This window comes from Mixophyes fleayi, chromosome 4 (genome assembly GCF_038048845.1).
Source record: "Mixophyes fleayi isolate aMixFle1 chromosome 4, aMixFle1.hap1, whole genome shotgun sequence".
In the NCBI taxonomy this organism is placed as follows: Eukaryota; Metazoa; Chordata; class Amphibia; order Anura; family Limnodynastidae; genus Mixophyes; species Mixophyes fleayi.
In genome coordinates this window covers 56081215-56093903 of record NC_134405.1, presented here as the reverse complement: position 1 = coordinate 56093903, position 12689 = coordinate 56081215, and the positions used below count along the sequence as shown (strand labels likewise).

General features: G+C 39.5%; 2 protein-coding genes across 2 annotated transcripts in view; one reads left to right on the top strand and one right to left on the bottom strand.

Annotated features, from left to right (window-relative positions):
* RHOBTB2 (Rho related BTB domain containing 2) overlaps positions 1–12689 on the top strand; it is a 150916-nt gene that overhangs the window by 90952 nt on the left and 47275 nt on the right. The gene's annotated exons all lie outside the window — the stretch shown is intronic.
* The window catches only part of PEBP4 (phosphatidylethanolamine binding protein 4), a 38505-nt gene that overhangs the window by 23918 nt on the left and 1898 nt on the right, over positions 1–12689 (bottom strand). The window contains exon 3 of the mRNA XM_075207104.1: positions 11492–11624. Coding sequence (XP_075063205.1) covers positions 11492–11624 — 133 coding nt within the window. The remainder of the gene's footprint in view (positions 1–11491; positions 11625–12689) is intronic.

The window sequence follows — 12689 nt, the reverse complement described above, 5'->3', positions numbered from 1 at the left end:
TAGTAATGAATGTCCGGGTGATTAAATGTAGAGAGTGCTGTAGAAGGAATAATTAATTTGTTAGTTCTGAGACAGAATGTTTAGTTTCAGAGTCACAGAAGCTAACAAAATTCGTTAGGACATGTGGATAGATATAAAAAGGTGGTTTTAATCAGTGTGACAATGTGATACTAATGAATGAATGAATATTGTGCTGTCATTCTCTGAAGACTAGAAGACCAGATAAAGGAACAGATGAATAGCACAGGTCTGAAGGTAAATAGTGTCACTGTGTATGGATGAATCGCCTGACTTATCGGACCTTCAGTCGTAGGTACAACACGTTGGTCGGAAAATTCTTCAGTGTGCCTAATTGGTGGTTTGGAAGAAGTGTTAACAAATGGGGAGGTGGGAAAAAAAATCTAAATTACATTGTTCCCTTTATGTTCATCTAAATGCCAACCAGTTGTTGTCTTGAGCCTGCAGTCACACTAGCATTTTAAAATTGCATTTTTTCCACCATCAGAGGCTGTACCAGCTCATTTTAGGGATACATATTTTAATGGAAAACGCTGTTTGTCACTCAAGCATGAGACTCGCCCAGAGAACGCAGCATAAAGGGGTTGGAGGGATTCCTCCTCGTGTCCCTGGCTAGTTATGACCATACTTGCCTACTTTCTACACCACGCCTTTGGGAGATCTCAGAGAGGAGGCCCAAGGGCAAATTCGGGGGACATGATTGTGTGTTTCACAACATCACTGCCCCACCCAGCCTTGCCTCATGTCGCAAATTGAGAACACACATAATTATATAAACAATTATATTTAAATAAAACCTGGTGTGTTCTTTAGGCACCACTGCACTTTGTGAGCCTCCCAGAAGCGGGAAGACTTAAAGCTTGGTCACTGCTCCAGGAACGCGGAATATACCTACATGAGCAGAGGGTTGTATGTGACGTGTGCTACGGTGAAACCCCCTGGTACTTCTGTTTGTAAAGTGCTGAAATTGCTATAGTTTGTGTTGTTATACAAAAAAGTATGTTCACTTTAACCAGTACTTGCCTAGGTGATTATCCTACACACAGGAGGTACCAGGTGTGCCAGAATGGTATATAAGGCAGCTTCGGAGCAGACCAGGCAGCTAGCTTGACAAAAGAGTTAAACATTAGCCGAATATCCTCACATATATCACTTATACATCATATGTATACGTATCAATCACACAGAACCAACAGCGCTCTGTGCAATCCCTGATATCGCCCATCCAAGAGGGGCACCCCAACGACCCTGCACAGGGGCAGCTGGGCACAACGCGTCATGGTCCCTGTCTAGCAGTTGGATAGTAAGATGGTCCTACATCTACCAGGCCCACAGTCTTCAATAACAGTTATCCATTCAAATCAGACATAAGAGATCTGAGCTGCACTGTATAAGAACAATACACAGGGGACTATGTAACAAAAAGCAGGGGTAGAAAATCTTGTATCACTGCTATTGCTCAGTTCCGCGGTGACATTGGCTGGTAGCGGTACGCAGGGACTTACCTCTTCGCTGGTCAGTCCCTTCTGTGCATGTGTAACCCCCCATAACCACGTCACACATACACACTGCATGCAGTTGCTGATTCAAGGTTAATTAACAAATATAGGAACAAACAGGTTTAAATTATTTTAAATTAAATGGAAAAAAATATTTACCGTAAATAAAATTTTAAATAATAAATGAAATAAAGCATTTTTCCCCCCATCGCTGATGGAGTCGCTATCCTGCGAAGGTACAGCTGCAACCCTTCTTAAATACATTTCCCCATGCTCTGCAGTCCGCAAAGACAATCGCTGGAGACACCTGGTGATAGCTATTGCTGGCTTCAGGGCTTGATAAATGGTGAAAACACCCATCTTCTCCTTATGATATAGACCCTATATTGTGGTAATGTGTGTGGATAATTATTTCTAGGACTTCAGTAACAAACCGAGGTGGAGTTAAGCTTAAATATATTGAGGAAGTTTAGATATTTCCACAGTGTCCTTTGAGAAATAATACCTGGGGTTTTAGGTTGTTTTTACTTAAAAAAATTGTTTTAAAAAAATGGTGGCAGATTAATGGACACGTCCCACAGATGATATGGAATGGGTCATATAATGAAAGCGACTGGATTTTTTTTTAACTTTTAAATGAAGATGTTAAAATTGAACAAACTGTTATGTTTACGATTTTAAATTAACCCCCTCAAGATGCTACTAACTGTAACCAGTGAGAGTACCACCATTGGGTCACAATTTTTGATTCTTAAAGTAAGAGTGATATTTACCAGGAGATTCCCGGGCCATCCAGATAGGTAAAACACCCCATGAGCTGCCCATACACAGCAGGAAGTGACACAATGTTGGTACTCTCACTGATGAGAGTTAGGGCCATCCTATTAGCAGGGGCACCTTTAAGGTGGTGGTCAAACATGTATTTGCTACAAGACTTCTGCTTTCATTATTTTAGAAGCTGTTTTTAAATGGAATCTTTACAGTTGGCCACTGAGTCCAGGGGATACTTGTATTTTAGTGAGCCTCCTTCCTTATCTGCACCTTTAAAAAGCCATATATTAACCCTAGTGGTACCTGAGAGGTCCTCAGACACTGCTAGGAGCATCATGATTATTGTATACAATAAGAAATGATCAGAATGCATTAATATAGGGTGCAGAATGTGAAGTGCAGAGCCCCCCTTTCTCCTGTCACAGAGGCTGGATTACTGTCTCCATCACACTGATGGCAACAGGGATGCGCACACAGCTTATTAAAGTTCTTTTGATTATTTTTTGATTCTTTTTTTGTTAGGTAAGCTGTCAGCGTGGAGGCGGAGGGGCACCGAATCCTCCCACTGCCCCCTCCCTCCAATCTCCTGCTCTCCATCTTCCCCCGCTGTGGAGAAAACCATTTGGGCTTCCCCTGCCTGCGGGGGCTGTAGGGAAGATACCGGAGAAGTGTGGATAGGAAAGGGGAAGTTTAAGCAGTACATGATTTCCATTATTGAGCAGGGAAGAGTGATTCTCTAACCACTGTAAGCGACTGATCTCCCCAGCAGGCAATGACCCAGAAAGGCATCTATACCAGACAACCTGTGGCTAACTAGATGCTGTTAACATCAGATCTTAAATCTCAGAGCTGGATTGCTGTACAGGCTGGAGAAAGCCTTCCCGGGAGAGACCACAGCATGTGACTAATATGCTCTATTCCAGGGGAATGGGGTTCTGGGGGAACCCCGAGATTTTGTGCCTTCTACATATTTCACTAAAAGTAACGCTACAGGACAGCGGCTGGCTGGTATATTTTAACCTGGGGGGAGAGACTTGGCTCAGCAGCCTATTAGGAACATTTTAAAGGATAAAAAAATGCATGCAGCCCAGTGACCCAGCACAAGGTAGCCCACTATGGGACCAGCCCGGGGGGTATGTGCCCTCAAGCCCCTACTAAAAGACCTGATAAGAGGTCAGCTCTAAGCCTTTGAACACTGCACACAGGGGCCTTTTTATTATTTAAGGGGGGTTTGCCCTGTTAATTATCATCTGTAATCGCAACCATAAGAGATGAATTTCGGATGAATTTATTTTTTTAAAAGAATGATCCGGGACAGCATGTCCGATAGGAGCTTGACCCGGTGATGACTTTACTTACCTTAAACCTGCCATAGTCTGTCTCTCCCCTTCGGTTACGAACACAAATGCCACTTTGTGATGGTAACCGGAGTGGAGAGCAGGAAGGCTGCAGAGGGTCATCTGAAGATCTAGGATATCTCCTGCGTTAGGCTTTTGTTACATAGCTATGTAACTTACAAATGCCTAAACCATGCTGAAAAAACGGTTTCTGCATGGTTTGCAGCGTGCTAAATAGGCCCCTTAGTCTCCTTCCCCATTCCACAGGGAAGCTACCACCCACCCTCACCATTAACAAGGGAATGGGACATTTAGTACAGGTCTGTTATCTTTTATTATACTTTATGCTTATAAAGCACCAACATTTTACTCAGAGTATAAGAAGGATTTTACGTTACCAACTACACACACTGATACAAAGCAGAAAGAGGATGTGAATCTCACCCAATCACTCAATGATCTTACACTATTTAGTTTACTAATACACAGACTTTATTTGTTAATGTCACGCTGTGGGAGTAACAGATTTACAGATGACACAGGAAGTTAGATTACATTCTGAAAATGAATAGTGACATTATCAGAGCAAATGTCAGCTGGTCACTGGGTAGATATAAAGGGGGATTGGGATTCAAAAGGTATTTCTTAACATCAACTCCTTCCACCTCAACAATTACAATGTAACAGTACATTTTAGTAGAAGTGTCACTATTAAACAGTATGGGGGGTATTCAATTGTTTAGTTTCCCCACGGCATTAAAACTATTACCGGTATTACGGTAATAGTAAGCTGGATTTCAGCTTGCGGCTTAAGGAGCTGCAAGCTGAAATCCAGCGAGAAAAGTATCGTTATACCGGTATTTACACGCACTAATACCGTATTGACAGGAATAGTGTGCGCGCCGCAGGATTTTTGGCTATAACGCCAACATTTGAATATGCCCCTATGAATGAACATCGCTGAGCGTTGTCACTGAAAAAAGGTCCAACAAGTTAGTAGTGACCATGTCCTAAGCTTTTTTTTTCCCTTCATTACCCAGACCACCCTGGAACATCACTATCTCCCTCCATGGCTGTGGTGGAGAATGGATTGTGTCAGTGTCCAACGAGGAATAAAGTGAGCTCAGCAGCAGAGTTAATGTGATCCATACATCAGGGAGCGGACGCTGGGAATAGTAACCATTTATCAGCGCAGACTGGTGAATGCTGAGCTTGGCAAGGCCAACAGGGTGAACTCATCGTTTACCCATAGATCATTGTGGCAGTGTGCATTGCCAATCTACTAAATGGTGACTAAACTTTGAGAGACTGACTTTATTTTTGTTGCAAAAATAGTGTATGTATATATTTTTTTTTTTCCTTGCTTAAAAAAAGTAATTTGGAAAACAATCTATTCTCCCAATACACAAAATAGTTGTAATGATTCATGTCCCTGTATTGTAATCAGCGTACGTCTCCCCCAGTGCTGCAGAATAGGCTGATGCTTTATAAAGAATAATACTAACAGCTCTAGGAAGCAGGTCTCTTATAATGTCCCTATGTTGTGACCAATGCAATTCCTCAGCACTTTGGTGTTAGCGCTGGTCATCAGTCATCTGAATTGTGATCAATATGTTTGTTCTATTCCACTAGAGCAAAACAAGACATAATACACAGGTACGATACAGTACAAAACTGGATTATACACAGCATGTCCACTATAGCATCTGATTGTGTCATACAAGAGGGCTCACTTGCAGAATGTTTTGTATAAAGGAAAATTATAAAAAAATAATATTGTAAATTAACAGTTAAAAGTCATCTTGAAATTCTGTAACCTGCATGAAGCACTCTGCCTACAGCATCGTGCTTTGGTGACAGAACTCCTCTGTAACTTCTACTATCCATATCATCTAGAGTAGATAGCGAATTACCCCATATCTAAATAAAGGATAAACGTATTTGCAAAAAGCTCAGTCATACATAACAATGCTGCCATCTAGTGGACGTAACTAAACACTGTTTATATGGCTGATAAATAAAATTAAGATATCATTGTTTCTTTATATTGTGCTACCATATTATGCAGCGTTGTACTGAGAATATTTAATAAATCACATCAGTCCCTGCCACATTGAAGCTTACAGTCAAAATTGTGTACTGCTTTTGGACTGTGGGGATGTCTTCATAAACCAGCACACCTGTAGAGAATAGAGCTTCACCAGGTACACGTCCTAATTTGGGATAGTTCTCCTAGACCCCGGGAGAGCAGGCCTGTCTCCCAGATCCATGACGGCCTCAAAGACGTGATTCACCACAAAATGTTGTAATTTTGACCCGCCACTGTGGCGCCATAAAGCGACCGCAATATTTCACCGCAGGAGCATGGCCAAAAGAATTTAGAATGTAATCTCTCACAGCCAGGGCATTTTATCCCATCTCTATGGGTGAGATTCAATTGTCGGGAGATTCAATACCCTAGGCGGGAGATTTCAATGTTCCGGAGAACATCGCACCTTCCTATTTTTACCATTACTACAGTAAAAATATACACCAATTTCTGCTTTTATCTCTATGGGGTGTAATGTTCATCTTGTCGCTACCAATAAATATTGTCTAATACAATTATTGTTGTTCCAGAGCACAAAGAGATTTAATAGCAAAAGAGAGCAAGATAACAGCAAACCATGATCATGCATAAAGGGTATAACAATATACAGGAAAGTATAAACCAAATACATTAGATTACGCAAGCGCTCCCTGGGCCCAGGTCCATATTTAGTCTTGTAGTCCGCAGTCAGAAAGAGAGAGATTTAATACTGGCCCAGTGACTTGCTTATTTGCAGGTTATACTGCAGTTTGATAAGATAAACTAAGGTCTTTCTTCATTTGTCCAGGTCAGTCCAGTACAATGCAGATCATAGGTCAGTTCAAAGGATTCCTCTGATAAGGTGGGGGAAGCTCACTCCAACAGCTGAGCATATGTAGTGCCTAAGGGAACTAACCTAATCCAGTTTATACCAAACTATAAACAAAGTGCTATAACCCTATCAACAAAGTGCTTTTGAGTATTAACCTCATACCATTCATAACTTGCAATCACAATATGCAATCGTTTCCCTTTTTACTGGATTTAAGCTAGTAAAATATAGATTAATAGGAGACCAAACTCTACAAATTTCTGTGGACCTGAACCATAGTTACCTTTTATGTAAATGTATCTTTACATAAATAACCATTAAGTTTTACTAATAAACTGATGCGATTTGAAACTTTAATATGTACTAAAAAAAATACGCACAAGGTGTCTCCGCGGCCATTCCAGTCCATTGCGTTTTTTCTAATTCAACCTCCCCCTGTGTCTCATGTCCTACCTCTCTCCATCCTCCTCTCTGTCCCTGTTTTGTATGCCATGCGATTTTTTCCGTTAATTGCATTCATTAATTTAGTATTCTGCTTATCTGTATCCATTGTTCTTATCTGTGTGTACTTATGTCATTTTGTTATATGTTCTAACCCCCTATGTACAGCGCTGTTTAAGGCAGCCTTGTGTAATAATAATAATAATAATGCGATTTGCATTATTTCCACACCCCACTGTCCCCCCTGCACTTGCCATTTGATCTTCCCTCTCACATTTGGCAAGTATAAGCCACACAGCGAGAGTGCTGGCCAGGAAGCAGCAACAAGCCTGCTGTTGTGCCAAGCTTAGTTGTGGGAAATAAGACTTGATCACATCTGTTTCGTGAGCCTAAAAGTTCCGCAACAGTGTATGTGAGTGACAGCCTGGTAGCGATGCTTTGATACACACAGTTACATGTAATATTTACCAAAGATACATAAAGACATAAAACACCGTCCAGGTAGATCCATCATATCTGGAATAGATTCAATCACTTCAAATCTTTCTCACTATCAGGATAACTTTCTACAACTCTATGTAGAAACAACAGATACAACACATGTTCTACAACATCTGAAAGATATACAATGGAATGGTTAGTATCCTGTGTTGTCACATCACTATATACTGTGATTAAACATGAGCTGGGCATAAATAGCATCAGAGACTATATAGAAAGAGATAACCACCTTAAACAGGAAGAGGTTAACTGTAATTAACCAACATTGAAATCATTTTAACACAAAACTACTTTTGGTTTAATGACCACTACTATTTACAACTATGTGGTACAGCGATGGGCACTAGAGAGATGAACCCAGTACTCTGGAAAACGTATATCGATGACATAATTTTAATTTGGGATGGAACACAAGAAACGCTGGGAAAGTTCCTAATTATAAATATGGTCTTACATTCAACTCCTAATTCTGGAAAATCTAGAATTCTTAGACCTAGAGATATTTGTTACAAATCAAACATTGGCAACTAAAACATTTAGAGAAACGGTTGACGTCAACAGTTACATTCTGCCCCATAGTCGTCATCATCGTCCCACTAGGCCAATTCACCAGAATCAGACGAAAATGTACATATGTTGAGGTTTATATAAGCCAAGGGAAAGTAATGAACACAATTCCTGGAGAAGAAATAAATAAACAAATTGTAGAAGAAGCCTTTAATAGAAAGTTGACTGTGAAACCCTATTAGAATATAAGCATAAAAACAAGGGAGATGGATCTGACAAACAAACAGTCGAAACTGGAAAAAGGGATACAATTTATTTAATTTTAGAATATTCCATCAGATCACACAATTTAAAGAAAATAATTAAAAAAACATTGGCACGCAGTAAAGAAAGATGACACCATAGGACATATGTTACCCTCTCATGTCGACAATTTTTAGGAAAGCACCATAAAAAAAAAAGCCCTAGTCTCAAATCATAGTAAAGAAAGAGGTGCCAAAAGAAACTGGTTAATACATGAATTCCAAAAACAAGGCTTCTATTTCTGTGGCTAATGTCAGCATTATAAACTACTTAACTGTAGGACCACAAAACCCATTATTGGGTACCAATCTATACAAAAAGGAAAGACTCAAATTATGGATTTCATAACCTGTAATATATACAACGTTGTCTATCTAATACAATGTCCATGCGAGAAGCAATATAATCGGCCATACAATACGGAAAATTAAAACGAGAATTAGTGAAAACCTTAGAGATGAGATAGGTTTCAAGAAACACAAACTTTTCTTATTTCAAGGAAACATACAATTATGACATAAATGGGCTCAAGTTTTTTGGTATTAAAAAAGTGAGAAAACTGGAGAGGTGGGAAATTAATAAAGAATAAAAATAAAGAGGAGGCTAATATGATACATACTTGATAACGTTACAACCATGGGGCCTCAATGTAGATTTCGAACTACCATCCTTACTGTGAACCCAATTATATACTCACAATCAATGGTATGAACCCCTCGCCCCTCTTATCGGAATGGTAAAAATCATCTAATGTATCCATTGTTAAAGCCAATAGGAGAGGCATAAACCTACAATCGTAGCACTCTGGATATGCCCAACTACGTCCGATCTTGGAAGCTAAGCGGAGCCCGGCGAGTAACAGGATGTGAGACCACCTCACGGGTTTGCAGACTTTGGATGCAGGTATTGAGTCTTCTACCAATTAATCCATTAGCCCCCTAATTAATATTTGGATCTTCAATCTTTCACCCTCAGTCACCCTACTTATATAATTTATTTAATTCTAGGAGTGGAACCACACTTACAACTTAAGATATATGTGTCATCTTCTGCTATCATTTATTTTTAGCAATATTATATCTAGTCCTGCATTGTGCAAGTACCTTCTATGAAACGTAAATGAGCAATTTGAGAGCCCTTCCCCCTGTATATATATTTTTATTTACATGAACTGTGACAAAGGGATTGGTTTGCCACAGTCTCCTAACAGAGGAGAAAGGTATTTAGCTGGAAATCTGCAGAGCAAGGCTGCAGAGTTACACGTGTGTACAGTAGTGCACCTAAGGATAAAGGTGTACTACTGTACGGATAAAGGTGTACTACTGTACGGATAAAGGTGTACTACTGTACAAATAAAGGTAAGATACAGGTGGACGACATAGGTGTGACAAAATAATAGTAAAGAGTCTAATTTAACTTGGACGTTTTGAAGTGGTCTAAAAGCTAGCAGACAATGTGTGTCTGCAATCAAACAGAACACCTGCAAAGAATTTCCTTTTAAAGGCAAGGTGGGAGTGTCATCTATCCATAAAGTTAGGGCACTGGGAGTAATGTAAACTGTATAAATCTGTCTTTGTTTTATGCAAGATGACCGATGCCAGACAGTGGGTGGTATGTAGGGAGCTGGTCTCTGTTACTTTAGCATTAGGGTCATAAAAACGTGTGTGCGACTTTATGTTATGAATTACTTTGCCATCCTTACAATAAAAACAAAGTAAAAAGCAAGAAGATGTTCATTTGTGCATCATTTGAAGTGTGCCCGTGTCACAGTGCACACACACACATATATATACTATATATATATATGTTACACACACATTTTGTGTTTATGCCTATTAACGAAATAGGGAACGATAGTGTTAACATAGAGAGGTGTCATTCCCTCTTTTTAAGTTCATCAAGGTTTTCATATTTTATTATTGCTTTTCTTTTTTTATTTTTCTACACACCATTCTTTATGCATCATCAATTTATTCTCTTCAGTCTACAACTCATTAAGATATGATAACAACCAGCATTGTTTCATACATTTCAGTCCAAAGAATGAGAATATATTTATTGACTATTGCCTTATTAAATATACTTTATTACTCTAGTGTATAAGGTTATAACCCTTTCTTTTATTTCACTTTAAAACCGGTTAATTAATATTCACCTCTACTAACTAGAGATGATATAACTATACCATGATTAAATCCCAGGAGCAGGGAGATCCCCCTCCCCCCATAGCACAAACAAATGACAGGTCAGCCTCAACACAGGTTTCTATATAAATAGACGCTAACCAACTACCAATTACCACCAACCCTTGAGAAAGTTCACAGGACGAAACGCGTTGGTCCATACAGACTTCCATACGCGGAACTAACTGCATTCCAGCGTGGAGCGCATTGGTGGTTTTAGTTTGTTAACACACTATATAGTTATTGATAAGAGACACTGTTTTTCAGGACATCTAAAAGAACTTTGTCAGGTTTGCTGATTTAACTCTCAAATAAGAAGTTTTTACTTTTTATCCTGTAGGCACTTTTATCGCGATTTACTGATCTTAAGAGTGCTGTCAGTTTGCCTGCAGGGATCCACAGTAGGATGTAACACGCATACCAGACGGCTGAGCTTCTTTTTTTAAGCTTGGTCCAATACACAGCTTATAGCGCTGCATTATTGGAGACAACTCCCAGGATGCTTTGCTATTCCAAAAATGAAGGTTCTTGCAGCAATATAATCTCTGCCTATAACTCCTCCGAATACTTCATAGATTTCATCCAATAACTCCATCATCATCATCATCATCAACATTTATTTATATAGCGCCAACATATTCCGTAGCGCTTTACAATTGGGGACAAACATAGTAAACTAATAAACAAACTGGGTAAAACAGACAAAGAGGTGAGAAGGCCCTGCTTGCAAGCTTACAATCTATTGGGCAATGGGAGTTTGACACATGAGGTTAAGTCTACAATTGCAGTCGGCCCAGCCAGACTGCAAAGGTAAAAGTGACTCATAAGCTAAATGATCCTGTCACACAACAATGTTGGTCAAGGGGTAGTTGTATAACAGGTGGTAATAGGGTAGTGTAATGAGGTTAAGAGGGTGTATAACATTCCCTTTTATACAAGTCACGGCATTATCATGCCTCTGAATATCTCCACTCAACAATGCCTCATCTCAATACACACAATGTGCCCATAAAAGCAATGTAGAGACCTACCGGTTGGGCCTTAGAGAATCTGATCACCGGTGGACCCCAGTCCTTTGTCAGGCTCTGGCTATAGTTAAGGCATAAGGGAATGTGCAGGCAGGAGACGTCGCCTATTTCTGGATATAAAACATGGAGGTCACCACTAAGAGAGAAGAGAAAATACAATGGAATAGAAAAGCCTTGGTTGCAGCCTTGTAAGAGAACACGAGGTATATTTGGTATAAATTGGTCTATGCTATGGCAGGCAAAAGGCAAAGCTTCATGTTTACTTTGATAGCATTTCTATAGGGGGTGGGAATGTTAAAAGGCATCTCTATTTTTATATCATATCCCTTATTATTCTTTTCTTCTGGATTCTAGTAGAAAAATAAGCATAACAACAGGTGTTTTTAACTTATGCATTGTAGTTTGAAAAGATAATAGTCTGGGCTCTACTATCTCTTCCATTCCCCATTCACTAAAGATAATGTTTTTGTGATTTTTCTACTTGTATTGCAGCTCTCTGTTAATGGTACACAATATTTCATAATTGAGTTTTATTTTTAATTTTTTTACACAACAGCAAAAAAAAGTAACATGTTTACAGATGATATTTTTTTAACAATATATAATATACATAAACAAGTTTTCATCTTTATGTTATTCATACTTGCCTACTTTCAGGCAGTGACGTCCGGGAGATCCCAGGCAGGGGGCGTGACTAGAGGTCGGGGCGCGGTCAATTGTGTGATTTTGTCCCTACCCCCAGCGAAGAAAAATGCCGTTTTGTCGCAGGGGCTGGGCTCAAAATTACGCAATTCAACGCAAATCGCATTATTTTGGCCAGGGAATTGCGGGATGCGGGAGACTTGCCTGCTCTTCATTCCGGGAGAGTTGGAAAGTATGATGTTATTTATTTTCTTTAAACTGTTGAGAGCTTTGATATCTCTAATTAATATGAATTACTACTGACTGAAGCTCTCAAAGCTTGTCTTGTGAAGTTAGTCCAAACACTGCATATTACAACACTCTTTTTTGGGTGATAAATGTTATGCAATAAGTTAAAAATAAAAAAGTTGATGTTCTTTGCACTCAAATATAATCTACTGCCTTGTACGCAATGTTACAACACGATAGGTCATCTTAACATTTCTTGTTATTGATTGGAAATACCAGTTTGCAGATACAGGGCCTCCAAAAGAGCCTGGCACAGTCGTCAGGTCTCACT